Genomic DNA, 25920 nt, shown 5'->3' with positions numbered 1-25920 from the left:
TTGTATTATCGTTTGCGTCACAAGTTAGAGTAAAAGTTCAGTTGATTCTTCGCCAATTAAACAAACAGAATCGATTTTACTCGGAAAATAAAACTTTTATTGGAACAGTTATAGAAGCAATGCAAGTGCAGCTTTTTTGAACTAGTATTTAATTAAATTTCAATCAAGGTGAGTGCTTACGTCTCAAGACACTTGACAGGTGACTTCCGCATTCATATTTACAGGTAGGAAAGTAATAATGTTTTTGATGTGTTTAATATTTTATATCACTTAGTTCATTATGTATAATTGAATGAGTACAGTATTATTATTATTATCTTGAATCTCTCTTTGTTATGGTCCAGTACACCAGAAGAGATCAGAACCAGAATTAATTCAGCACTATGTGCAGTGACAGATCTATCGATTATCCACAGGATTTCAGGTATAACATTTCTTTCGAAGACATCATTGACATAATTATAATTTGATTTTTTATATTAAGTATTCCTGGTGTTAGAGTATTCATATTAAGTGTTTGGCAGCAAAACATATCTTTGAAAGCATTTTTTTTTAAAAGATATAAATAAAAATATAAGTGTTTCATGATACAAATAAATATTATTATAATTCTTTTTTCTGTTATTATGGTATCAAAATGTATTTCTGGAATAATTTCCTGTTTTATGGTATTCGTATCATGTATTTATGAATATGTGGTACAATTATGAAAACACTTCATTTTTTGTTCTTAAAAAGATTTTCTTTATTCTGTCTTTGTTATAGTTCAGTTCAGCGGAAGAGATCAGAACCAGATTTCAGTCATGTGTCTGTGAGGAGTGGCTGGTCTATGGATAATCCACAAAATTTCAGGTTACATTTCTTTATCTTTTTTCCCCGACAGTTGCTCTTAAAGATGTAAATGAAAAGTTCAAAAGTGTTTTTTTTTAAGAATAAACATGATTACAATATTTTAAACAATTTACTTTATTCTGTCTTTCTTTAGTTCATTACCACGAAAGAGACCAGAACAGCCAGAGACCAGACATGTGTTGAGAGACATATCTACAGGTCATCAACAAGATTTCAGGTATAACCTTTCCTTAGAAGGCACCATTGACACACACACACACACACACACACACACACACACACATACACACAAAATATGTATATATAATTGTTTTTATTTTAATATGAAGAATTCCTAGCAGTATGATATTCAGTGGTGTAGTCCTAATGAAAAAAGTGGTTTACTATTATCCATTCAACCCCCACCCCCATTTTTATTTTTTAATATTATATAGTAATTTAGTAATGTCAAATCAAGTCACCTTTATTTATAATGCGCTTTAAACAAAAAAGATTGTGTCAAAGCAACTGAACAACATTAATCGGGAAAAAAGTGTCTCAATAATGCAAAATGATAGTTAAAGGCAGTTCATCATTGAATTCAGTTATGTCATCTCTGTTCAGTTTAAATAGTGTCTGTGCATTTATTTGCAATCAAGTTAATGATATCGCTATAGATGAAGTGACCTCAACTAAGCAAGTCAGAGGTGACAGCGGCAAGGAACCGAAACTACATCGGTGACAGAATGGAGAAAAAAACCTTGGGAGAAACCAGGCTCAGTCGGGGGGCCAGTTCTCCTCTGACCAGACGAAACCAGTAGTTCAATTCCAGGCTGCAGCAAAGTCAGATTGTGCAGAAGAATCATCTGTTTCCTGTAGGGGTGGGCCATATGACCAAAACCATAAATCACGATATAAAAAAAAATCTTGATAGTTATTTTTTCTTTTAATACTTTTTTGTTTTTTGATATTCAGATCTTTGATACCAATTTTCATAATCCTTGTCACCAGTGTCGATATCAAACTAATACAAGAAGATAATAAAAATAAAACCCCAAAAAACTCAAGCTCACTGGAAATAAATAAACAGTTAGTGATGAAATAAGAACAAGAAACTAATTACAAGCAATAGGACAAAAAACTACAATAAAGAAGAAATACATTGTGAAAATGAGTTAGTCTTCACTGTGTAAGTTATATCCATCCATCTATATATCCATCCATATATCCATCCATATATATATATATATGATAAAGAGAACAATCAGTTCACGGGTAGGGAAACTAAGTAAACAGTTCCCTAACTACACCTGTTCTCGGGGTAAAGTTCTTACATGACTACCGAAAAAATAAAAACAGGTGAGTCTTCCGGACATCTGCTTCCCTCGCTCAGTTCTTACTAAATAAGCAAACGTGAACTAATAAATAAATACATACACTACCCGCAACTGAACAGTAAGAAATATACCAAATATCAAAACACAACTTTATATGTTAAACCTAAGCTTAACATAAAACAAACAAAACCGCCTCCAAGAGGCGATGAGAGACGCTGATGGATGGGAAGCGGAGCGAAAGAGAGCACCGCCATTGCAGTCTCGGAGCCTTTTATCCGGTATCCCCGATGACGTCACATAATTCTTGCATAAGAAATCCTCCCACAACGCCACCTACGGACTCATAAATAATTAATCACACAGATACACATAATACTTGCGTATGGCCCCGACTACACGATTGATATATTTATATTGGATATGCAGATAGACATGTTTTCCTTTCAAAAGGACAGTTCAGTTTTGACATGAAAAGCTCATTAGTGTTTTTGATTGGCAAATAAATATGAATACAATAATTAACATTATCTTTATTCTGTCTTTGTTATAGTTCAGTTCAGCGGAAGAGATCAGAACCAGATTTCAGTCATGTGTCTGTGAGGACTGACTGGTCTATCAATAATCCACAAAATTTCAGGTATAACATTTTCTTCTTTTTTCCACAGATGATCATAGAGATGTAAGTTAAAAGTTAATGTGTGATCTTTCTATGAAGCCTGTATTTATGATAAATTATAAGGGTATTTTTAAGACTTATAATGAATAATTATAATGAATGCATAAAGCTTTATAAAAAAACTTATAACATGTTGTATCGTCTCATGAATATTCATAAGTACAGTTTTCATATATTATAATATTTACTTATTTGTGGTTATAACTTTTAAGAGTATAAATATTTATAAGACGATGAACACGTTGCATCCACTTTTTTACAATGGATTATATTTCTCATAGTTCTCATAATTAGGGCTGCACGATGTGTCGTTTAAGCATCGATATCGCAATGTATGAATCCACGATAGTCACATCGCAGGATGTGCGATGTAGGCTGTCGTAGTTGATCCGTTATTCATTAACTGTATGGGCCAGCTGCTCCCCGACCCTTGACGAATGTGATTCGCTGATTAATTGCACAGTTTAACCATCATAGAGTGAAAGTTTTGACAGGGCAGAGCGAGAGAGAGCGAGAGAGAGAGAGAGAGAGAGCAAGAGAGAGAGAGACAGAGAGCCACACACTCACCGTCTTCAAACAACACGAGTGCTGTCTTGCTCTTTCTCCCTTGCGCATACTAATCAATTGACACGATGGTGTCGATGTTTAAATCATTTAAAATGAGAATGTTAGTGTGCTCACCCCATTTTTGTTTGTAAGAAAGAAAAAATATTAGATTTCATATCGCAATATATATTGCAGAAAAATAAAATATTGCAATATCATTTTTCCCAATATCGTGCAGCCCTAGTTAGAATGCATTATAAAACTCATATCTTGCCGTATTTCTGATGCTACTTTACTTAAAGCGATCAAAGAACACTTATAAGTATTAATAATAATAATAAAAAAGTTCTCTCAGACACCCATAAAATTAGATATCAGATCAGAATAAACAATGTCAAGATATGATTATACTGAAAATGAAGTAGATTTAATATTGAGTTTGTTGTCTGTTATAAATAATCATACTCTTAAACGTATAACCACAAATATATGTAAGTATTATGATGTATTATAATTGTTGTTATGATTATTCATGAGTTGATGCAACATATTATAAGGTTTTTTTTTTTATAATGCATTCATTATAATGCCTTAAGAATATCCTTATAATGCATTATAAATACAGGCTTTATAGAAAGCGTTACCTTTTTTTTGAAGAAGAATAAAAAGCATGAATATTTCTGTCTTCTTATTCTGTCTTTCTTTTAGTTCATTACCCCGAAAGGGACCAGAACAGCCAGAGACCAGCCATTTGTGGAGAGACATATCTACAGGTCATCAACAAGATTTCAGGTATAACCTTTCTCTAGAAGGCTCCATTGACACACATACACACACACACACACACTCAAAATATGTATACATAAAATGATTTTTATTTTAATATGGGGTGCTCCGATCGATTGTGGCCTAGTGGTTAGAGAGTTTGACTGCTAACCCTAGGGATGTGGGTTCAAATCTTGGGCCGGCAATAACCCAACTGCTCCTCGGGCGCTGCAGCATAAATGGCTGCCCACTGCTCCGGGTGTGTGTGTGTGTGTGTGTTTGCTGCTCTGTGTGTGTGCACTTTGGATGGGTTAAATACACAGCACAAATTCTGAGTATGGGTCACCATACTTGGCTGAATGTCACATCGCTTTTTTTTTTTTAATTTTTGCAGTGCACACACATAATGCTAGGTTCACATTACTCTGTTTGCAGTGCGCATACGGAGCATCTTTTCTGTGCTGAATTAAAGTAACAGCGCTTTTTTTGTTGCAAATATGAAAATGGATTGACACAAAAATTTTGTAATTACACCATAAATGCATATAATTAAAGTCTACTGTATTTCACAGTCAGCAGATATGGCTTTTTGGCTAGGTTTAAAGCACTTTTAGATGAACAAGGCAATAATATATGGCACTCGTTGAGGTAAGAAAACAATGCTCTTTATGAACCACTGGATTGTTTGTAATAAAGATTTAAATGCAAAAAGAAAGGCAGTAGAGCTGACTAATTCTGTCAATGGTATGTTTGTGATAACGTAAGAAATGTTTAAATGTTTTGCCACTTGCTTGAGCAACTTAATATAAATCTAGAAGTAAATGCAAAAGTAAAAAGCATTGAATAATGTGTTGCTTATTTATTGTGTTAAAGATTGTATTACTATACCGTTTATAGCCCAGGGAAAAAAGTAAGCATATGGCGTATACTTGTGTATGGCCCCGACTACACCATATGAGGGGATGTCGCGGACTCGCAATCGAAAGGTTGTGAGTTCGAGTCTCGGGTCGGCAGGAATTGTAGGTGGGGGTTAGTGCATGTAGAGTTCTCTTTCCACCTTCAATACCACGACTTAGGTGCCCTTGAGCAAGGCATCGAACCCTCAACTGCTCCCCGGGCGCCGCAGCATAAATGGCTGCCCACTGCTCCGGGTGTGTGTTCACACTGTGTGTGTGTGTTCACTGCTCTGTGTGTGTGCACTTCAGATGGGTTAAAAGCAGAGCACGAATTCCGAGTATGGGTCACCATACTTGGCTGTAGGTCACGTCACTTTTACTTACACTTTCACTTTCATTGATGGTATTTATATTGGGCAGATAGAAATGTTTTTATTATGAAAGCACAGTTCAGTTTTGACATTAAAAACTCATTATAGTTTTTGATTGGTGAATTAATATGAATACAGTAATTTACATTATCTTTATTCTGTCTTTGTTATAGTTCAGTTCAGCGGAAGAGATCAGAACCAGATTTCAGTCATGTGTCTGTGAGGAGTGACTGGTCTATCGATAATCCACAAAATTTCAGGTATAACATTTTCTTCTTTTTTTTCCACAGATGATCATAGAGATGTAAGTTAAAAGTTAATGTGTGATCTCTTTGGTTACACTTTCTATGAAGCCCGTATTTATAATAAATTAAAAGGGTATTTGTAAGACAGTATAATGAATGCATAATGCTTTATAAAAAACCTTATAACATGTTGTATCATCTCATGAATGTTCATAAGAACAGTTTTCATATATTATAATATTTACTTATTTGTGGTTATAACTTTTAAGAGTATGTTGCATCCACTTTTTACAATGGATTATATTTCTCATAGTTAGAATGCATTATAAAACCCATATCTTGACGTATTTCTGATGCTACTTTACTTAAAGCGGTTAAAGAACACTTATAAGTAGTAGTAGTAATAATAATAATAATAATAGATAAAGTTCTCTCAGACACCCATAAAATTAGATATCAGATCAGAATAAACAATGTCAAGATATGATTATACTGAAAATGAAGTAGATTTAATATGGAGTTTGTTGTCTGTTATAAATAATCATACTCTTAAACGTATAACCACAAATATAGTTAAGTATTATGATGTATTATAATTGTTGTTATGATTATTCATGAGTTGATGGAACATATTATAAGGTTTTTTTTTTTATAATGCATTCATTATAATGCCTTAAGAATATCCTTATAATGTATTATAAATACAGGCTTTATAGAAAGCGTTACCTTTTTTTTGAAGAAGAATAAAAAGCATGAATATTTCTGTCTTCTTATTCTGTCTTTCTTTTAGTTCATTACCCCGAAAGAGACCAGAACAGCCAGAGACCAGCCATTTGTGGAGAGACATATCTACAGGTCATCAACAAGATTTCAGGTATAACCTTTCTCTAGAAGGCTCCATTGACACACATACACACACACACACACACTCAAAATATGTATACATAAAATCATTTTTATTTTAATATGGGGTGCTCCGATCGATCGTGGCCTAGTGGTTAGAGAGTTTGACTGCTAACCCTAGGGATGTGGGTTCAAATCTTGGGCCGGCAATAACCCAACTGCTCCTCGGGCGCCGCAGCATAAATGGCTGCCCACTGCTCCGGGTGTGTTCACAGTGTGTGTGTGTGTGTGTTTGCTGCTCTGTGTGTGTGCACTTTGGATGGGTTAAATACACAGCACAAATTCTGAGTATGGGTCACCATACTTGGCTGAATGTCACATCGCTTTTTTTTTTTTAATTTTTGCAGTGCACACACATAATGCCAGGTTCACATTACTCTGTTTGCAGTGCGCATACGGAGCATCTTTTCTGTGCTGAATTAAAGTAACAGCGCTTTTTTTGTTGCAAATATGAACATGGATTGACACAAAAATTTTGTAATTACACCATAAATGCATATAATTAAAGTCTACTGTATTTCACAGTCAGCAGATATGGCTTTTTGGCTAGGTTTAAAGCACTTTTAGATGAACAAGGCAATAATATATGGCACTCGTGGAGGTAAGAAAACAATGCTCTTTATGAACCACTGGATTGTTTGTAATAAAGATTTAAATGCAAAAAGAAAGGCAGTAGAGCTGACTAATTCTGTCAATGGTATGTTTGTGATAACGTAAGAAATGTTTAAATGTTTTGCCACTTGCTTGAGCAACATAATATAAATCTAGAAGTAAATGCAAAAGTAAAAAGCATTGAATAATGTGTTGCTTATATTTATTGTGTTAAAGATTGTATTACTATACCGTTTATAGCCCAGGGAAAAAAGTAAGCATATGGCGTATACTTGTGTATGGCCCCGACTACACCATATGAGGGGATGTCGCGGACTCGCAATCGAAAGGTTGTGAGTTCGAGTCTCGGGTCGGCAGGAATTGTGGGTGGGGGGTTAGTGCATGTAGAGTTCTCTCTCCACCTTCAATACCACGACTTAGGTGCCCTTGAGCAAGGCATCGAACCTTCAACTGCTCCCCGGGCGCCGCAGCATAAATGGCTGCCCACTGCTCTGGGTGTCTGTTCACAGTGTGTGTGTGTTCACTGCTCTGTGTGTGTGCTCTTCGGATGGGTTAAAACCAGAGCACGAATTCTGAGTATGGGTCACCATACTTGGCTGTAGGTCACGTCACTTTTACTTACATTTTCACTTTCATTGATGGTATTTATATTGGGCAGATAGAAATGTTTTCATTATGAAAGCACAGTTCAGTTTTGACATTAAAAACTTATTATAGTTTTTGATTGGTGAATTAATATGAATACAGTAATTTACATTATCTTTATTCTGTCTTTGTTATAGTTCAGTTCAGCGGAAGAGATCAGAACCAGATTTCAGTCATGTGTCTGTGAGGAGTGACTGGTCTATCAATATTCCACAAAATTTCAGGTATAACATTTTCTTCTTTTTTTTCCACAGATGATCATAGAGATGTAAGTTAAAAGTTAATGTGTGATCTTTTTGGTTACACTTTCTATGAAGCCCGTATTTATAATAAATTAAAAGGGTATTTGTAAGACAGTATAATGAATGCATAATGCTTTATAAAAAACCTTATAACATGTTGTATCATCTCATGAATGTTCATAAGAACAGTTTTCATATATTATAATATTAACTTATTTGTGGTTATAACTTTTAAGAGTATGTTGCATCCACTTTTTACAATGGATTATATTTCTCATAGTTATAATGCATTATAAAACCCATATCTTGACGTATTTCTGATGCTACTTTACTTAAAGCGGTTAAAGAACACTTATAAGTAGTAGTAGTAATAATAATAATAATAATAGATAAAGTTCTCTCAGACACCCATAAAATTAGATATCAGATCAGAATAAACAATGTCAAGATATGATTATACTGAAAATGAAGTAGATTTAATATGGAGTTCGTTGTCTGTTATAAATAATCATACTCTTAAACGTATAACCACAAATATAGTTAAGTATTATGATGTATTATAATTGTTGTTATGATTATTCATGAGTTGATGCAACATATTATTAAGGTTTTATTAAGGTTTTTTATAATGCATTCATTATAATGCCTTAAGAATATCCTTATAATGTATTATAAATACGGGCTTCATAGAAAGCGTTACCTATTTTTGAAGAAGAATAAAAAGCATGAATACTTCTGTCTTCTTATTCTGTCTTTCTTTTAGTTCATTACCCCGAAAGAGACCAGAACAGCCAGAGACCAGCCATTTGTGGAGAGACATATCTACAGGTCATCAACAAGATTTCAGGTATAACCTTTCTCTAGAAGGCTCCATTGACACACATACACACACAAACAAAAATACTCAAAATATGTATGTGTATATATATATATATATATATATATATATATATATATATATATATATATATATATATATATATATATATATATATCATTTTTATTTTAATATGGGGTGCTCCGATTGATTGGCTACCGATCACTATGGGCCGATAATCACATTGGGATGTGTGATCGGTGGTCTCTAATAAGGCCGATATCTAGCTGATGACGCTGTCGAGAGGTTTGGCATGACATGAAGAACCACTGTCTCATTCTCTCTCTTGCACAGGTGAAATAATAATGCTGAAAGGGAGGTACTTGCCTTCATATTTCTTCATTAAATAACTTAAAAAAAGTAATTTGAAAACTTTGTGTGAGGTGTAATTTCACAAACCGCGTGAGTGAATAACTCCGTGCGCGCTCTCTCTTTCAAAATACGCAAATAGCTTCAAATCACTACACACTACATGTCTGTCTATAAGTGAGCTGCATATGGAGCCAAAAGAGTCTCAATAAAGATAAATGCACACACTACATTCACATATGCACACACAGGATTCATACATGCACACACATGATTTATAAATACAGACACAGGATGCACAAATGCGCACAAAATTTACAAATGCAAACACAAAATTTTAAAAGCACAGAAGATTCACAAATGCATACAAAATTCAGAAATGCACACAAAAATCAGAAATACACACACAATTCAGAAATGCAAACAACATTTACAAATGCACTCAAGATTCACAAATGCACAGGACAAGATTCAGAAATGTATTTCTGATGCACACACACATATATCTTGATTTACAAACTGCTTGCGGTCTGTGAACTTCACTGCATTTGTGTGTGAATTTTGAGACTCCCCTGACTTGGCTCGACACACAAATGCGTTTTTTAAAACAGGGAATGATCAGCAACCAATCAGATATCTCCCTTCTTTTAGCCAATCACAAGAACGCACTCCACGTGGGGGATTGTTTACTTATAAGCCAATCACATGAACGCGTTCACACAGCGCGATATGCCTGTGGTGTGGCATATAGCCTACTTATTTATGAAATTGTATGAAAATACAGATGTTTAGATTACAATTCAGGTTTATTTTTTTATTATTTTTTACTAAATATAAATGTAATATGGGCTATATGTCTCAATACATATAGCCCAGTGACTGCAGAAAAAAAGTTAACCATGGATTCATAAATTTGCAATAGGCAATTATTTCATTTTATTGAAATATTTTAGTGAAAGTAAAAAAAAATGTTTACACCTTTTTGAATATTTAAATATATCTAAATATTCTTTTGGATGCAATATAGAAGTCACTTTAATTATAATATTCGGTCCCTACATAAAGAGAGAGTGAGTGGTCCACTGCGAGAGGAAAGTGACTCTTCCGGCTGCGAAAGTGGGTCTCCGGCTGCGTGAGGAAAGTGAGTCATTCGCTGCGTGACTCGTGAGGAAAGTAAATCGTTCGCTGCGAGAAGAAAGTGAGTCTCCTGCTGCGCAAAGTGAGTCACCGGCTGCGTGAGGAAAGTGAATCGTTCACTGAGGAAAGTGAGTTGTTTGCTGAGGATAGTGAGTCATTCGCTGATTGGCTCATAAAGCCGCGTTTCCACCGCAGGAACTTTACCCAGGAACTAGGGACTTTGGCCTGGTACTTGTTGTGTTTCCACCGCAGGAACCAGGAACTAAATAAAGTTCCGGGTAAAAAAATGCCCCTCAGAAAGTCCCTGCTGGCGAGGTGGTACTTTTTAAAAGTTCTGGAACTTTCGGGGGCGGGACTTTGGCGCTAAACATCCTGATTGGTTGAGTTCACGCAGCATTGGTTGAGTTCAACCACCATTTATTCGGATCAACATTTTCAAAATATTACTGTTATTGTGTCATGAAATGTAATTTTTAAAGTATTTCAGGCGAGAATACAATTTAGTGGTTAAACATAAAATATAATTCAGCTGCGCGGTAAATCTAACAGGTTTTCTTTGGTCTGTATTCAATTTATCTATATGTTAAAATGAAAATAAAAAAGGCAAATTTATATAATATTTTGTTTCATTGTAATGGCTGCATATACACATCCCTGAACTTAGTACATTTCTGCAGCTGTTATTATGCTTAAATGAAAACCAAAGGAGGCAGTGGTATTTGATATCCTATTTCATTTTATTGTAAAATTGCAGTAGCCAAGACGAGCTGACTGAAGTTATCAAGTACGCTGCTGTTTATAGATTTACCAGACTTGCGTCGTTGCGGACATCACACTCCCGAGACGAATGCACAAAGTCTGAACTAACTACCGATGATGCAAAGTAATCAGCGGTACTTTGTATTGAGGAACGCGCGCAGACCTACGTCACCAGTCTATTTTCCTAATCTTCCCGGTACTTTACACCGCGGTGGAAACGCAGAAAGCAACAGGTCTGGGGCGAAAAAATTTCCTTGGGAAAAAAAGTTCCTGGTACAAATGTTCCGGGTAATTTCGGTGGAAACGCGGCATAAGTAAACAATCCCCCACGTGGGGTGCATTCTTGTGATTGGCTAAAACAAGGGAGATATCTGATTGGTTGCAGATCATTCCCTGTTTTAAAAAACGCATTTGTGTGTCGAGCCAAGTCAGGGGAGTCTCAAAATTCACACACAAATGCAGTGAAGTTCACAGACCGCAAGCAGTTTGTAAATCAAGATATATGTGTGTGTGCATCAGAAATACATTTCTGAATCTTGTCCTGTGCATTTGTGAATTTTGTGTGCATTTCTGAATTTTGTATGCATTTGTGAATCTACTGTGCTTTTAAAATTTTGTGCGCATTTGTGTATCCTGTGTGTGTATTTATGAATTATGCGTGTGTATGTATGAATCCTGTGTGTGCATATGTGAATGTAGTGTGTGCATTTATCTTTATTGAGACTCTTTTGGCTCCATAGTTGCACGCTGAACAGTTGACACAGGAATTGTCTCTAAAAAATTGAGGCAGTGTCACATCATCACTAACGTTTATAAATAGCATTTCTTTTTTTATTCTTGCCAGTGCCATTCTTACTTGCACACTTTCATGGAGACTGATTGCTCCTGCTCTTTTTTCTTTTTTTTGGGGAAGTCGTGGCCTAGTGGTTAGAGAGTTTGATTCCTAACCCTAGGGTTGTGGGTTCGAATCTCGGGCCGGCAATATCACGACTTATGCACTTTGGATGGGTTAAATGAGTTTGGGTCACCATACTTGGCTGAATGTCACATCACTTTTTTTTTTGTTTTTTTTTTGCAGTGCACACACATAATGCCAGGTTCACATTACTCTGTTTGCAGTGCGCATACGGAGCATCTTTTCTGTGCTGAATTAAAGTAACAGCACTTTTTTTGTTGTAAACATGATCATGGATTGACACGAAAATTTTGTAATTACAACATAAATGCATATAATTAAAGTCTACTGTATTTCACAGTCAGCAGATATGGCTTTTTGGCTAGGTTTAAAGCACTTTTAGATGAACAAGGCAATAATATATGGCACTCGTGGAGGTAAGAAAACAATGCTCTTTATGAACCACTGGATTGTTTGTAATAAAGATTTAAATGGAAAAAGAAAGACAGTAGAGCTGACTAATTCTGTCAATGGTATGTTTGTGATAACGTAAGAAATGTTTAAATGTTTTGCCACTTGCTTGAGCAACTTGATATAAATCTAGAAGTAAATGCAAAAGTAAAAAGCATTGAATAATGTGTTGCTTATATTTATTGTGTTTAAGATTGTATTACTATACTGTTTAAAAAATAATAATTGCATTGTTAAGAAAACATTTTCAGTGTCAATGTTTGGATTTGAAATCAATATTATGGATAAATGTTGTGTTTGTGGTAAACAGTCACAGATAGTGGACTCTTGTGTGAAGGCACACTCTGTGCTGCTTCCCCTCTCACAAGAGTCACATAAGAGGGGAATTCCCCCATTTTCAGAAATGAAATTCAGGCACTGAATAAATATCGATTGGTTTTGGTGATAGGTATCGGCAGACATTGCTTTGCTTTGTGCGATCGATGATCGGCCTCTAAAATCCTGATTGGAGCACCCCTAATATGAAGTATTTCTAGCAGTATGGTATTTATATTGCATACTGGCAGAGAGACACATTTACATTATGAAAGCACTGAGTTCAGTTTTGACATTAAAAACTCATTATAATTTTTGATTGGTGAATTAATATGAATACAGTAATTTGCATTATCTTTATTCTGTCTTTGTTATAGTTCAGTTCAGCGGAAGAGATCAGAACCAGATTTCAGTCATGTGTCTGTGAGGAGTGACTGGTCTATCGATAATCCACAAAATTTCAGGTATAACATTTTGTTCTTTATCTTAACGTTCTTTATCTTTTATCTTTTTTAAAAAAAAAAAGTTGCTCATAGAGATAGGCCGGTGAAAGCACTAAATTCATTTTACAGTTTCTGTGTCAATTTGATGTAAATGAAAACTTCATGAGTATTTTTTTTTTGAAGAATGAATATGTATACAATAAGTTAAACAATTTACTTCATTCTGTCATTTTTTTTAGTTCATTACCACGAAAGAGACCAGAACAAGCTATGTTCAGCCCTGTGTCTATGTGGAGAGACATATCTACAGGTCATCAACAAGATTTCAGGTATAACGTTTCCTTAGAAGGCTCCATTGACAAAAACAAAGACACTCAAAATATGTATATATAATTATTTTTATTCTAATATGAAGTATTCCTAGATGTGGTATTTATATTGGATTTTGTGCAGAGACACATTTAAAGTATGAAAGCACTTTAAAAAAAAAATAATTTACAGTTTGTTTGCTTTTTATCAGCAGTTGAAAACAAAAGCTCACTAGTGTTTTTTGACTATTGAATTACTATGAATACAACATTTAAACATTTTCCTTTATTCTGTCTTTGTTTTAGTTCATTACCCCGAAACTGGGGTGGGCGACATCACCAACAGCTTATTTCACGGTATGAGAAGTTTTATTTCATACCACATATGATATTTTCACACACCACACATGATGTTTTTCATATCACAATTTTATTTCAACAATATATATCTCAATATACAGTTGTGCTCAAAATAATTCATACCCTTGGTAAATATGGTCAAAGTCTGTGAAAATAAGTCTTCATTGTTTATCGATTTTTGGATATTTTATTGAAAATAAACCTTTAATTGAAGATGGGGGGAAATGGGGGAAAATCACATTATGAAATAAATAGTTTTCTCTAATACACAATGGCCACAATTATTGTTACTCCTAGATATTCTTCTTATTAAAATATCTCTGTATAGTATATTCCCATTCATTTTTTTTATTTTTATTTTTAGCACACCAGGATGAGTACAAAAAAATTATCCAGTCATGGCTTCCTGTTTCACAGGAATATAAATATGAGGAACATAAAAGCCAAATTCCTTTAATAGGCCATCACAATGAGTAAAACCAAAGAACATAGTCAATATAAGAATCAATATAGAGACACTTGAAGTTAAAGGGGGGTGAAATGCTCGTTTTCACTCAATATCCTGTTAATCTTGAGTTCCTTATAGAGTAGTACTGCATCCTTCATAACTCCAAAAAGTCTTTAGTTTTATTATATTCATAAGAGAAAGATAGTCTGTACCGATTTTTCCTGGAAAAACACGAGCGCCTGGAGGCGTGATGTGTGGGCGGAGCTAAAGAATCACGAGCACGGGTAGGCTTTTGCGTTTGAGAGCATTTGGAAGCTGTGACATTACTGTGAGGAAAAAAACATCCAAAACAAACCATGGCTAACAGTCAGATTCAGCCGTATAGACGGTTTCAAGGGCAACAATGTAAACAAACGTTACTGTGCGTGCCCGTATTGTGGACCTAACTTAACTTTTGGTAGACTTCCAAATGTAATAAATAACAACAGCCAAGTCCCTCTAGAGTAGATATTTTTTGATAACAAACAAAATATGTTTGCTGGGTGGATCAGGCGGACTTAATGAATATGCAAATTCATTATTTGCCAGCAGGAGATGTTTTATAGCATAGACATAAAGCGCGGGAAATAGAGGTTTCCCCAGTAACAGCTGTAAACAAAACAGAGCTGTTATGCCCACACGCTGCTTTATCAGACATATAACATGCTAGTCCTCCTCAGAAATACAGCGATATAAAAACACCTGTGCCTCGCTTTGATATTTAAACATATAAATGTAAGGAATTATTATTAATAAAAGTGCAGTACGTAACGTTACTCATGTTTATTCAATGAAGCCTTTTTGAAAATCGATCAGTTTTAAAATTGTGGCGAGTCTCCAAAAATAAAATAAATGTATGGGAAACACACCCCACAGCACAACCACCTGAGCCCAACTTCAGTCTACTCATCACCTTAACTTTAACTGCGTTTGTAGAAGGCAAGGCACTGCAGCCAACAGACCGGAAGTTAACTTAGGTCCAGGCGCATGCGCCCGATAAAACGGTCTATATTTATGATCCAGAATCAGATCCAGAGGCTGAAATTTAACAAGAGCAGCATCAGCAACAACGTCTCTATGTGGTATGTATTGAAACTGTATATATTTGCTTAGCGGTTTTGGAAAATGACTAAGTTCCACTTTGTCATCTTTTTTTTTTTTAAGCTGTACATGTGGAAAGTGCAGTTTGATGACAACATCGCATGTTGTTTACTTGATGTGCTTACGCGCCGATAGCTAAGTTAACAACACAGAGATATTTGAAGCAGTTTTACTCACCACCTGTGGTTCCAACACGCGATCGTGACCCTTTTCCGTTGGGACTGCATTATCCTTAAGAAATAAACGATATGCAAATCCGGCGTCAAACTAGGCCTTGTTTGTAAAACAAGCATTTTCGAAATGCAGGGAACAAACAAAAACATTTGCACAACTCCGTTGATGCTCTGTAAAAATAAACTCCATTCACTGGTCCCTTAATGCTGTTTTTTTTTTTTTGTAATCTGTGCAGGGTTGTCTTGCCCTTGCAACCAAAAACACACTTCTTTTGTAACAATTCGGTCTCTCTCTCTGATCAGAGTGAATTGCTCTTCTCTACGGGAGCGCGCGCTCTTCCGGCAGACGTGCCCTTAGGACCCATATAAGGAAATCAACTCCATCTAACGTCACATAGACCCATACTCGAAAAAAACTTTCCGAAACTTGTGACAAATCCGGAAGAGGTATTTTTGGGAAAAAAATACTCCTTCAAACATACAACTTAAATTTTGAAACTTTGGCCATGTTTAGCATGGGAATCCAACTCTTTAACAGTGTAAAAAACTCAGTGTGCATGAAATAGCATTTCATCCCCCCCTTTAAAAGTAACATCTGAATTATTCAAGTAGGGTAAGGATAATCAAATCTAGCCTATACTATGAAGTACTCACCCACTCACAGGTTGAAGTCCTTCAGTAATGATGACATAGAAGACTCCCTTGTGGTTGTTCCTGTATAAGGCCCAGTTTGTAGTTATAAGTAAAATCTCACAGGAGTTAATCATAACAATTAATCAGAATCTCTTATTTTATTGATTACAATACAAAGCAGTTAATGCAAAAACAAAATCAGCAAAGCCACAAGTTCTAAACTTAAAAACTCTAAACAGCAATATTTGAGATGCTGTTAAGCTCCCCTCAATAGGTTATCAGGTGTCCTTAATGCTTAATGCAGACCTTTTATACTTTTTAGGGAATTCCAGTTACACACATGTCTGTGACTCATGTCTAATAAGACAATTGTCCTTCCTCTGTCACTTATGCGGCTCTCTTTGTCTAGCACTCTTCCTTTCCTTCATGTTAGTCTTAGTCTATCTCCTCTCTACTTGAGGTTGCAACATGCTCTTTTCACCTATTTTTAACCTTTATGGTTGATTACAGAGCAAATAGCAAAATAGCATAACAATGAAACTGGTAAATATCAATATCAATATCCAAAACAATGTTTTGGGGATATCTAAAAGTTGCATTGCATCAGTTTTCTCTGACATTTTGGGACACAGGGAATGAGATGCACATGCCCAGTTGATATTCTCTGTCCAGCTGCATTTGTTAAATATTGTAAATAAGCAAATGTACAAGGTATGATACATTTCAATATCAGGATATACCATGATACCAGTATACCAATATAGCTCAACACACAATTTAAAAAATGTCTATGGAATTCCCCAAAGGTTGAAGATTGTTTAAAATTTTATCCGGTATATTATTCCATAGCCTAGGGGCAGCTACGGCAAAAGCGTGGTCACCTCTAAACTTAAATTCAGTCCCAGGAACGAGTAACATATTATGCGTCTGAGAGCAAAGTACTCAAACTTGAATCAGTTCAGCAATATATGGCAGGGCTGTTTAATGCAATTAAAATCGTACAATTCATTCTAAAACAAACCGGCAGCCTGTGCGGTTATGTAAATAAATTTTCGGGTACCAGTCGACAACCTTGTGACAGTGTTTTGGACCATGTATAATATATCTAAGATTTTATTCTGAGCACCAAGATCGATTGAGAAGTTGTAGTCTATAGATTGAAGGTACATGCATGAATAACCTTTTCTAAATAAAGGCTAAAAAGGGCTTAATCCTAGAGATCATTCTCAGTTGTAAGAAACTCATTTTGACCAGGCGGCAAGGAAGTCGACCGGAAGTTGAAGTCGGCCGGGTGTCGCCATCTTGTAGCAGAACTTCACTTGCGTTAGCATTCCATTGACCTCCCATTCATTTTGGCGTCACTTTGACAGCGAATAACTTTACATCTGAGGCGTTTAAAGACTCCAGTTGTCCATTATTTATTTCTAAAGATACACGACAATGTATAAAGGGCTCCATTACCTTCTATGTTACATTATGGCCCCGTAGAAACAGTTTTGTAAAAATAGGCTAACGATTGCGTCATAACCACGCAACTCTCTGTCGCATTACCGTACAGACAGGAGGAGAAGCTCGAAGGCAATTAACTTAATATGGTGTACTGGCGTTACATTTTAAAATACTATACAAAATAATTAATCAGAATACTTACTCCTGCTCACTCACGCCAATGAACTCCCCGCTCAAGCTTGCCGTCTCTGCTAGATTAACGATGGCAGTTTGCACGCACAGCCACTTAGAAGATTTACATCTGTCAGACAGGTTGCTGACGTCATCAAGCTTAGTTTGAGTCTGCGCGTCAGAAACGGAAGTGATAAAAAACGCTAAAAATGGGCTTCACTTGTCTCAATTGAGTTCCAATGGGGTCACTGTGTCCATTTCTTTTACTGTCTATGATTTTGACATTTCATTTAACTGTAGAACACTATCACAAGCCACACCCACATTTTTAACCAGATGATTCCTAAAGGCGGGCATACACGGTGCGAATTCGGATGATCGGAAGATCGTATGTCCACGCACACGGCACGAGTGAGTTTATCTGAAAATCGTACGGAAGAGATGATATACGACACGATTTTACAATCTGCGAATTCCAGAAGCAATCGCACAAAGTTGATAGACGCGTTCGACTTGAAGCACTGCTGCACGCACAGAAGGATCACTGTATGACATTAAAGTACCGCGAGAGCGATACAAGAGCACACATATCCAATGCATTCGAATCGCTCTCGCGGTACTTTGATGTCATACAGTGATCCTTCTGTGCGTGCAGCGGTGCTTCAAGTGGAACGCGCCTAATATAACTGCTCTCCCTCTCTCATAACTGCATATAAAATATTGATACGAGCCGTGACTTTTTCCTACACGTACAGGTTATTTTTCAGCGATAGGAAACCGGGACGTTTGGTTACCCTGTGTGTGTGTTCTTGTATATGGTTTATAAATATCTGAAATAGGTATTAAAATGTAAACATGGTTTGTGACATGGGCGTAGGTTTAGGGGGGGACGCTAGGTACTAGTCCCTATCAATATTTTGAGATGACAAATTTGTCCCCACCAATATTTAGCAAGCTTCTTTGAACTGCTATTTGGATCTTTGCACTGCTATTTGGATCGATTCTAACGGCCAGGATGACGACAGTACAAGAAACGCCATAATTTGATGGTGGCGGGGTATCTGACGGGCTACACGCGCGGGCCAGGACTACTTTTGTGCTTGCACTATCAGCGAGCGTGTGGTTTGTGTGCGCGCGCATGTTGACGACGCTGACGGTAAGTTACAAGGGCTGTATCTCTGCCACATACAAAGAACAGAGTAAAGACATTTTAATATCACGGGGGGTTTGTTTTGCCCCTTTTTGTACTTCATAGATGTCACCCAAGAAGAAGAAAGGGGACATAAGAAGCTTTTTCATAAAGCAGTGTCAGAGTGTGAGTAGGCAAAATAACTAGCCAGCCACAAAATAAACTATCAGTGGTGACTGACCAGGCTTTCAAATGCATATTCTGTGGAAAATAGTATTAACTGGTGATAGTATTACCCAGATAGAATGCTACGTTAGCAAGTAACTGAATGTCAATTAGCCTGTAAGTTACCTTAACTTAGAATCTTGCAGTCAACATAAACGTGAGTGTACTGGAGGGTAAATAGTGTTTATAATAGAAAAAGGTTATTATATTTATTTATTTAGATTTGTTTCCTTGTGGCAGAGTATTTTTTGTTAGTGTAAAATACTAATATGGGGTGTCCCCACCAAAGCTGAGACCAAACCTACGCCCATGGTTTGTGAGGACAATTACTGTGCCCTAGTAAACTAAATGGCTTTTAAAAAATATTATACGGTGTTTAATATAAATTTTAAACATGCATTTTCCGTGATGGATAGAAGTAGTGTATGAGGATATACAGTATAGAATACCATTACGTTTATGGAGAGTCCCTGCAAACTACATATGCGTGTGTGAGAGAGAACTAAAAAGGCATTGGAATACGTTGCTAGAAACATCATACATCGCTCGCTGTTCCTGACAGACTTCAATGAGTTTATCCTCCTGGTCAATAGTCCACATTCGCCATGGCGCTGCCACCTTCGTCTTTCTTCTTGTGTGGTTTTCCTAGTTCGTGATTGGTCAACTTCAGATAAATCAACAAATCGGCTCGTTCAACCGCACAAATGGCATGAATTCAAACCGATAGCTCACTAACTTTTTAGACATGTTTAAAAATGATCGGGAGGTCGGGAAGTGCTCGTAAGCCACTCTGCTCTGCTCGTAATTCATCGCAAATGATACGAGCGCCGCGACTATACGAGAATACGCGATTTCCACACGATTGAAAAAAATTGCATGCGAACTCGTACGACAGCAAAAATTGCACCGTGTACGCCCGCCTTAAGGGGCTCAGTGTTCCTTGATTAATTTTGGCAATGTCACCTGATTCAGAGGGACCAAAAATCATTACCTTATTTAAGTAAGAAAATATTAAAGACATCTATTCCAAGCAGACCAAGCAAGTCTTTCCAAATACGTGGAAGAGAGTGTGACTTACAAGGTTGATAGAAATGGTATCACCATTGTAACTATTAAATGACACACCATAACACACAATATTTTGCTAAAATCATATCTAAAGAGAGTTCTCCAAATGCATACATGTCACCAACATTTCAAGTTCAAGTTCAAGTCTGCTTTATTGTCAATTTCCACATGTACAGTACATACATACAGAGAATCGAAATTGCGTTACTCTCAGACCCCGTTGCATACAGTTAACATTAACATTAAAGCCTAAAAAAATAACTAGATCAAATATAAAATGTAGATACAACTATACAATAAGGGAATGATATAAAAAAAGACATATAATAAAATAAAAAATAGTTAAATAAAGCAGCGCAAGGCAAATGACAGATATAGTGCAAATCAATGAAGTGAACAACAGTGAAGTTAAAAGATTTTTTAGTGCAAAAAATCAGTTATTAAAAATATCTTAAGTCTGATTAGTGACACGTGACCAAGAGCAGTTATTTTATTTAACTGACTGATGTGGTAGTTGAATGACGTCAGTTCCATGCCGAATGAGGTAGTGAGCAGACCAATGCTGCACAATTGACTAGTGCATGCCATCATATAATAATTAGTTCCTGCCAGCCTGGTGGATGAAGCTGTCCTTCAGTCTGCTGGTCCTGGCCTGGAGACTCCGCAGTCTCCTCCCTGATGGTAGCAGGCTGAAAAAGCTGTGTGATGGGTGAGTGGGATCACCTGCGATGCAGAGGGCTTTGCGGGTGAGACGTGTTCCATTAATGTCCTGGAGGGAGGGGAGAGAGACACCAATGATCTTCTCAGCTGCTCTCACTATGCGTTGCAGAGTCTTTCGGCAGGACGCATTGCAGGCGCCATACCACACAGTGATGCAGCTCGTCAGGATGCTTTCAATGGTGCCTCTGTAGAAGGTGTACATGATGGGGGTGGGGGGGGGTGTGGGGGCTCTGGCTCTCCTCAGTTTGCGGATGAAGTAGAGACGCTGTTGTGATTTCTTGGCCAGTGCTGCGGTGTTTTCAGTCCATGAGCGGTCCTCTGTGATTTGCACACCCAGGAACTTGGTGCTGCTCACTCTCTCCACAGTCGCACCGTTGATGGTCAGAGGAACGTGCTGAGTGTGTGCTCTCCTGAAGTCTACAACAATCTCCTTTATCTTCTCCACGTTCAGAGACAGATTGTTGTCACTGCACCACTTGGCCAGGCGGCTCACCTCACTCCTGTAGTTTGTCTCATCTTTGTTGCTTATGAGACCCACCACAGTCGTGTCATCTGCAAACTTAATAAAGAGGTTGGAGTTGTGTGACAGTGTGCAGTCATGGGTCAGTAGAGTGAAGAGGAGGGGGCTCAGCACACATCCTTGGGGGGCCCCAGTGTTCAGTGTGATGGTGCTGGATGTGTTGCTGCCGACCCGTACTGCCTGAGGTCTTCCAGTCGGAAAGTCCAACAGCCAGTTGCACAGCGAAGTGTTGAGCCCCAGCTGAATCAGTTTGTAGATGAGCTGTTGAGGGATGATGGTGTTGAATGCTGAACTGAAGTCTATGAACAGCATTCTGACACATGAGTCCTTTTAGTCCAGATGGGTGGGTGCTGAGTGGACGGCAGTGGCAATGGCATCATCGGTCGACCTGTTGGACCGATATGCAAACTGGAAGGGGTCCAGGGAGGGGGGGGGCAGACTTGATGTGGTGCATGACTAGCAGTTCAAAGCACTTCATGAGAATGGGGGTAAGTGCAACAGGACGGTAGTCATTGAAGCAGGATGGAGATGGCTTCTTTGGGACTGGGATGATGGTAAGTGGTTTTAAAGCATGTGGGAACAACAGCCTGACTCAGTGATATGTTGAAAATGTCTGTGAAGATATCAGTGAGTTCTGCTGCACAGTTTTTCAGTACCTGCCCAGGGATGTTGTCAGGACCCGGAGCTTTGCGTGCATTGATCCTGCTGAAGGATCTCCCCACGCTGTCTGGGGTCAGCGTCATCACCTGGTCTCCCGGAGGAGGTGGAGTCTTCTGTGCAGTGGTGCTGTTTTGTTGCTCAAAGCGAGCGAAGAAGGTGTTCAGCTCGTTCAGCAGAGAGATGTTGTTGCCACAGGTCCATGGTGGGGGCTTGTAGTCCGTAATAGTATGTATCCCCTGCCACAGGTTCCTAGTGTCTCTGCTGTCGCTGAATTGATGAGCTATCCTCCTGGAGTGCTGTCTCTTAGCCTCTCTGATGACACGGGACAGGTTGGCCCTAGCTGTTCTCAGGCCCACCTCATCTCCAGCTCTGAAGGCAGCGTTCCGTGTCTTCAGGGGTCTGTAGACCTCCCCTGTCATCCATGGCTTCTGGTTGGCCTGGACAGTGATGGTTTTTGTGACCGTTACATCATCAATACACTTATTGATGTAGGCAGTGACAGTCTCTGAGTACTCCTGGAGGTCAGTGGTGTTATTGCATGTGGCAGCCTGTTTAAACATGTCCCAGTCAGTTGTGTTGAAGCAGTCCTGAAGAACCTTTGCTGATCCTTCTGGCCACACTTTAATCTGTTTGTAAACTGGTTTGGCGACTTTAATGAGCGGTCTGTATGCAGGTATTAGCATAACAGTGATGTGGTCTGAAGCTCCGAGGTGGGGGAGGGGGAGGGCTTTGTAAGCTCCTCTCTGTGTGGTGTAAACAAAGTCCAAAATGTTATTACCTCGTGTTGGAAAGTTGATGTGCTGGTGTATTTTTGGAAACACACTCTTAAGGTCAGCATGGTTGAAATCCCCAGCTATGATGAGAAAAGCATCGGGGTGTGATGTCTGCTGCTCACTGATGTGCTGGTACAGTTCATTTAGTGCGTCGTTCCTGTTGCAGCTGTTGTTCGGGGGAATGTAAACTGAAATGAGCAGTATAGCAGTATATTCCCTCGGCAGATAGAATGGCCGGCACTTAATAATCATAAACTCCACCAGGGGTGAGCAGTGTTTGCAGATCACAACAGTATCGCGGCACCACGCGTCATTGATGTAAACACAAAGCCCAACGTTGCGGGTTTTTCCTCCCGCAACGAGAGCTCTGTCCTCTCGATAGCACGTCAGCTGGTCGAGCTGAATAGCGCCATCTGGAACGCTGTTGCTGAGCCATGTTTCCGTGAACACAAAAACACAACAGTCTCTTACAGTCCTCTGAGTTGAGCGTAGTAATCGAATGTAGTCCAGTTTATTATCCGATACCAACGTTTATTATCCGATACCTCCACGCTTCCCCCTTGTGGCTTGTGGTGCCTCCGCTGCGGGCGAGATGCAGTAGTGGGGGTCGGTGATGTTGAAGGCCTCCGTAGCAGATCGAGATCCCGCAGCTGTTCCGCGTGCGCGGAGTTTAACTGTAAAAATGTGGTCCTGCTGACTTCGAGCAGAAACTCGCGACTGTATTTGCACTTACAGACAGGTAGACGCGACGACAACGTACAAAAACACTGCGACTCACAAGACAAAAAACACGAAAACACTGTTCTGTCGGGACAGAGAGAAGCCGCTGCGTGTGGACACGCCGCCATCTTGGAAAGTAGGGTGGTCTCTGTGATAAATAATTTAAATTCCAATTCCTGAGGAATTTGTTTATAATACATTATTCACTTTTCATAAACCTAATAACATTTCATAAACCTATAATATCAAAATGTCCATTGTCTCAGAATACAGAAAAAAATCTATACATTTAATGTTTTATCTTTTTGTAAAAATGTAGTATTTGAATTTTACAGCCATGAAGTCCTCAACACGTTTAGATCAAAACTGAAGAAGAAGTTTGAGTGTCTTTATGAGGGAACAGCGATGCAGGGAAACCCAACACCCCTCAATGAGATCTACACGGAGCTCTACATCACAGAGAGTGAGAGTAGAGAGATCAGTAATGAACACGAGGTGAGACAGATTGAGACACAATCCAGGAGAACAGCAACAGAGGACACACCGATCAAATGTAGAGACATCTTTAGAGCTTTACCTGGACAAGACAAACCCATCAGAACTGTGCTGACAAAGGGAGTCGCTGGCATTGGAAAAACAGTCTCTGTGCAGAAGTTCATCCTGGACTGGGCTGAAGGGAAAGAGAATCAGGACGTCCAGCTCATATTTCCTCTTCCTTTCAGAGAGCTCAATCTGATGAAGGACAAAACACTCAGTCTTTCAGCTCTTCTTCAAGATTTTTTCCCTGAAACAAAAGACATTAAAATATCCAGTGGCAAATATAAAGTGTTGTTCATCTTTGATGGTCTGGATGAGTGTCGTCTGTCTCTGGATTTTCGGAGTGATGTGAGGAGGTGTAATGTAAGTGAATCAGTCTCAGTGGACGTGCTGTTGAAAAACCTCATTGTGGGGAATCTGCTTCCCTCTGCTCTCATCTGGATCACCTCCAGACCAGCAGCAGCTGATCTCGTCCCGTCTGAGTGTGTCCATCGAGTGACAGAGGTACGAGGCTTCAATGACCCACAGAAGGAGGAATACTTCAGGAAGAGAGTCAGTGATCAGAGTCTGGCCAAAAGAATCATCTCACACCTGAAGTCATCAAGGAGCCTCTTCATCATGTGCCACATCCCAGTGTTCTGCTGGATCTCAGCCGCTGTTCTGGAGAAGATGTTGAGTCGAGCAGAGCGTGGAGAGATTCCCAAGACTCTCACTCAGATGTACACACACTTCCTGACGGCACAGATTAAAATCAAAGGCACAAAGTACAATGAGAAGAAGAGCAAAGACAAAGAGATGATTTTCAAACTAGGGAAACTGGCATATGAGCAGCTGGATAGAGGCAACCTGATCTTCTATGAGGAAGATCTGAGAGAGTGTGGCATTGATGTGACAGAAGCATCAGTGTACTCAGGATTGTGCACTCAGATCTTCAGAGAGGAGTCTGGCTTGTATCAGGGGAAAGTCTTCAGCTTTGTTCATCTGAGTGTTCAGGAACATCTAGCAGCTTTATATGTGCACCTCTCATGTACAAACCACAACAGAAATGTGTTTCACCAAATCCCCAGACAGCATTCGTGTTCAGTATTTAAGGACTGGTTTCAACTCAGTTCATCAGAACGTTTTTCTTTATCTGACCTGCACAAGAAAGCTGTGGATGTGGCTCTACAGAGTAAAAACGGACATCTGGATCTTTTCCTGCAGTTTCTTCTGGGTCTATCAGTGGAGTCTCATCAGGTTCTTCTACAAGGACTAATGAAACAGACAAGAAGCAGATCAGACAGAAATCAGAAAACCGTTAAGTACATCAAGAAGAAAATCAGGACCATTGACTGTCCAGAGAAATCCATCAATCTGTTCCACTGTCTGAATGAACTGGGCGATCATTCACTAGTGGATGAAATACAACAGTATCTCAGATCTGGAACAATAAATAAAGCCAAACTGTCTTCATCTCAGTGGTCAGCTGTAGTTTTTGTGTTGTTGACATCAGAGGATAAACTGGATGAGTTTAATCTTAATAAGTTTGTTGGAGGAAACAATAAAGCTGAAAATATGAAGGTTCTTCAGAAGCTGCTGCCTGTGATTAAAGAATCCAGATCAGTTCAGTAA

The 25920-nt window shown here is 38.2% G+C and overlaps 1 protein-coding gene across 1 annotated transcript; it reads left to right on the top strand.

Annotated features, from left to right (window-relative positions):
• Positions 1 to 25920, top strand: LOC128028843 (NLR family CARD domain-containing protein 3-like). The gene is made up of 13 exons (XM_052616171.1): positions 1 to 224; positions 345 to 424; positions 766 to 852; positions 986 to 1069; positions 5596 to 5682; positions 6458 to 6541; positions 7965 to 8051; positions 8833 to 8916; positions 13210 to 13296; positions 13515 to 13604; positions 24108 to 24874; positions 24962 to 25226; positions 25419 to 25920. The coding sequence occupies exons 2-13, from the start codon at positions 384 to 386 to the stop codon at positions 25918 to 25920; spliced, it is 2265 nt and encodes a 754-aa protein (XP_052472131.1). The 5' UTR covers positions 1 to 224; positions 345 to 383.

The sequence above is a fragment of the Carassius gibelio genome, chromosome A15 (assembly GCF_023724105.1).
Source record: "Carassius gibelio isolate Cgi1373 ecotype wild population from Czech Republic chromosome A15, carGib1.2-hapl.c, whole genome shotgun sequence".
In the NCBI taxonomy this organism is placed as follows: Eukaryota; Metazoa; Chordata; class Actinopteri; order Cypriniformes; family Cyprinidae; genus Carassius; species Carassius gibelio.
Note: the sequence above shows the minus strand (reverse complement) of the source record. Positions and strands in the feature narration are given on the sequence as shown.

Excerpts from the sequence above, each read along its gene's own strand:
- LOC128028843 (XM_052616171.1), top strand. The coding sequence starts at position 384 with ATGTGCAGTGACAGATCTATCGATTATCCACAGGATTTCAG. Across the intron at positions 425-765 it reads GATTATCCACAGGATTTCAG|TTCAGTTCAGCGGAAGAGAT; the intron begins GTATAACATTTC and ends TCTTTGTTATAG. Across the intron at positions 5,683-6,457 it reads GATAATCCACAAAATTTCAG|TTCATTACCCCGAAAGAGAC; the intron begins GTATAACATTTT and ends TCTTTCTTTTAG.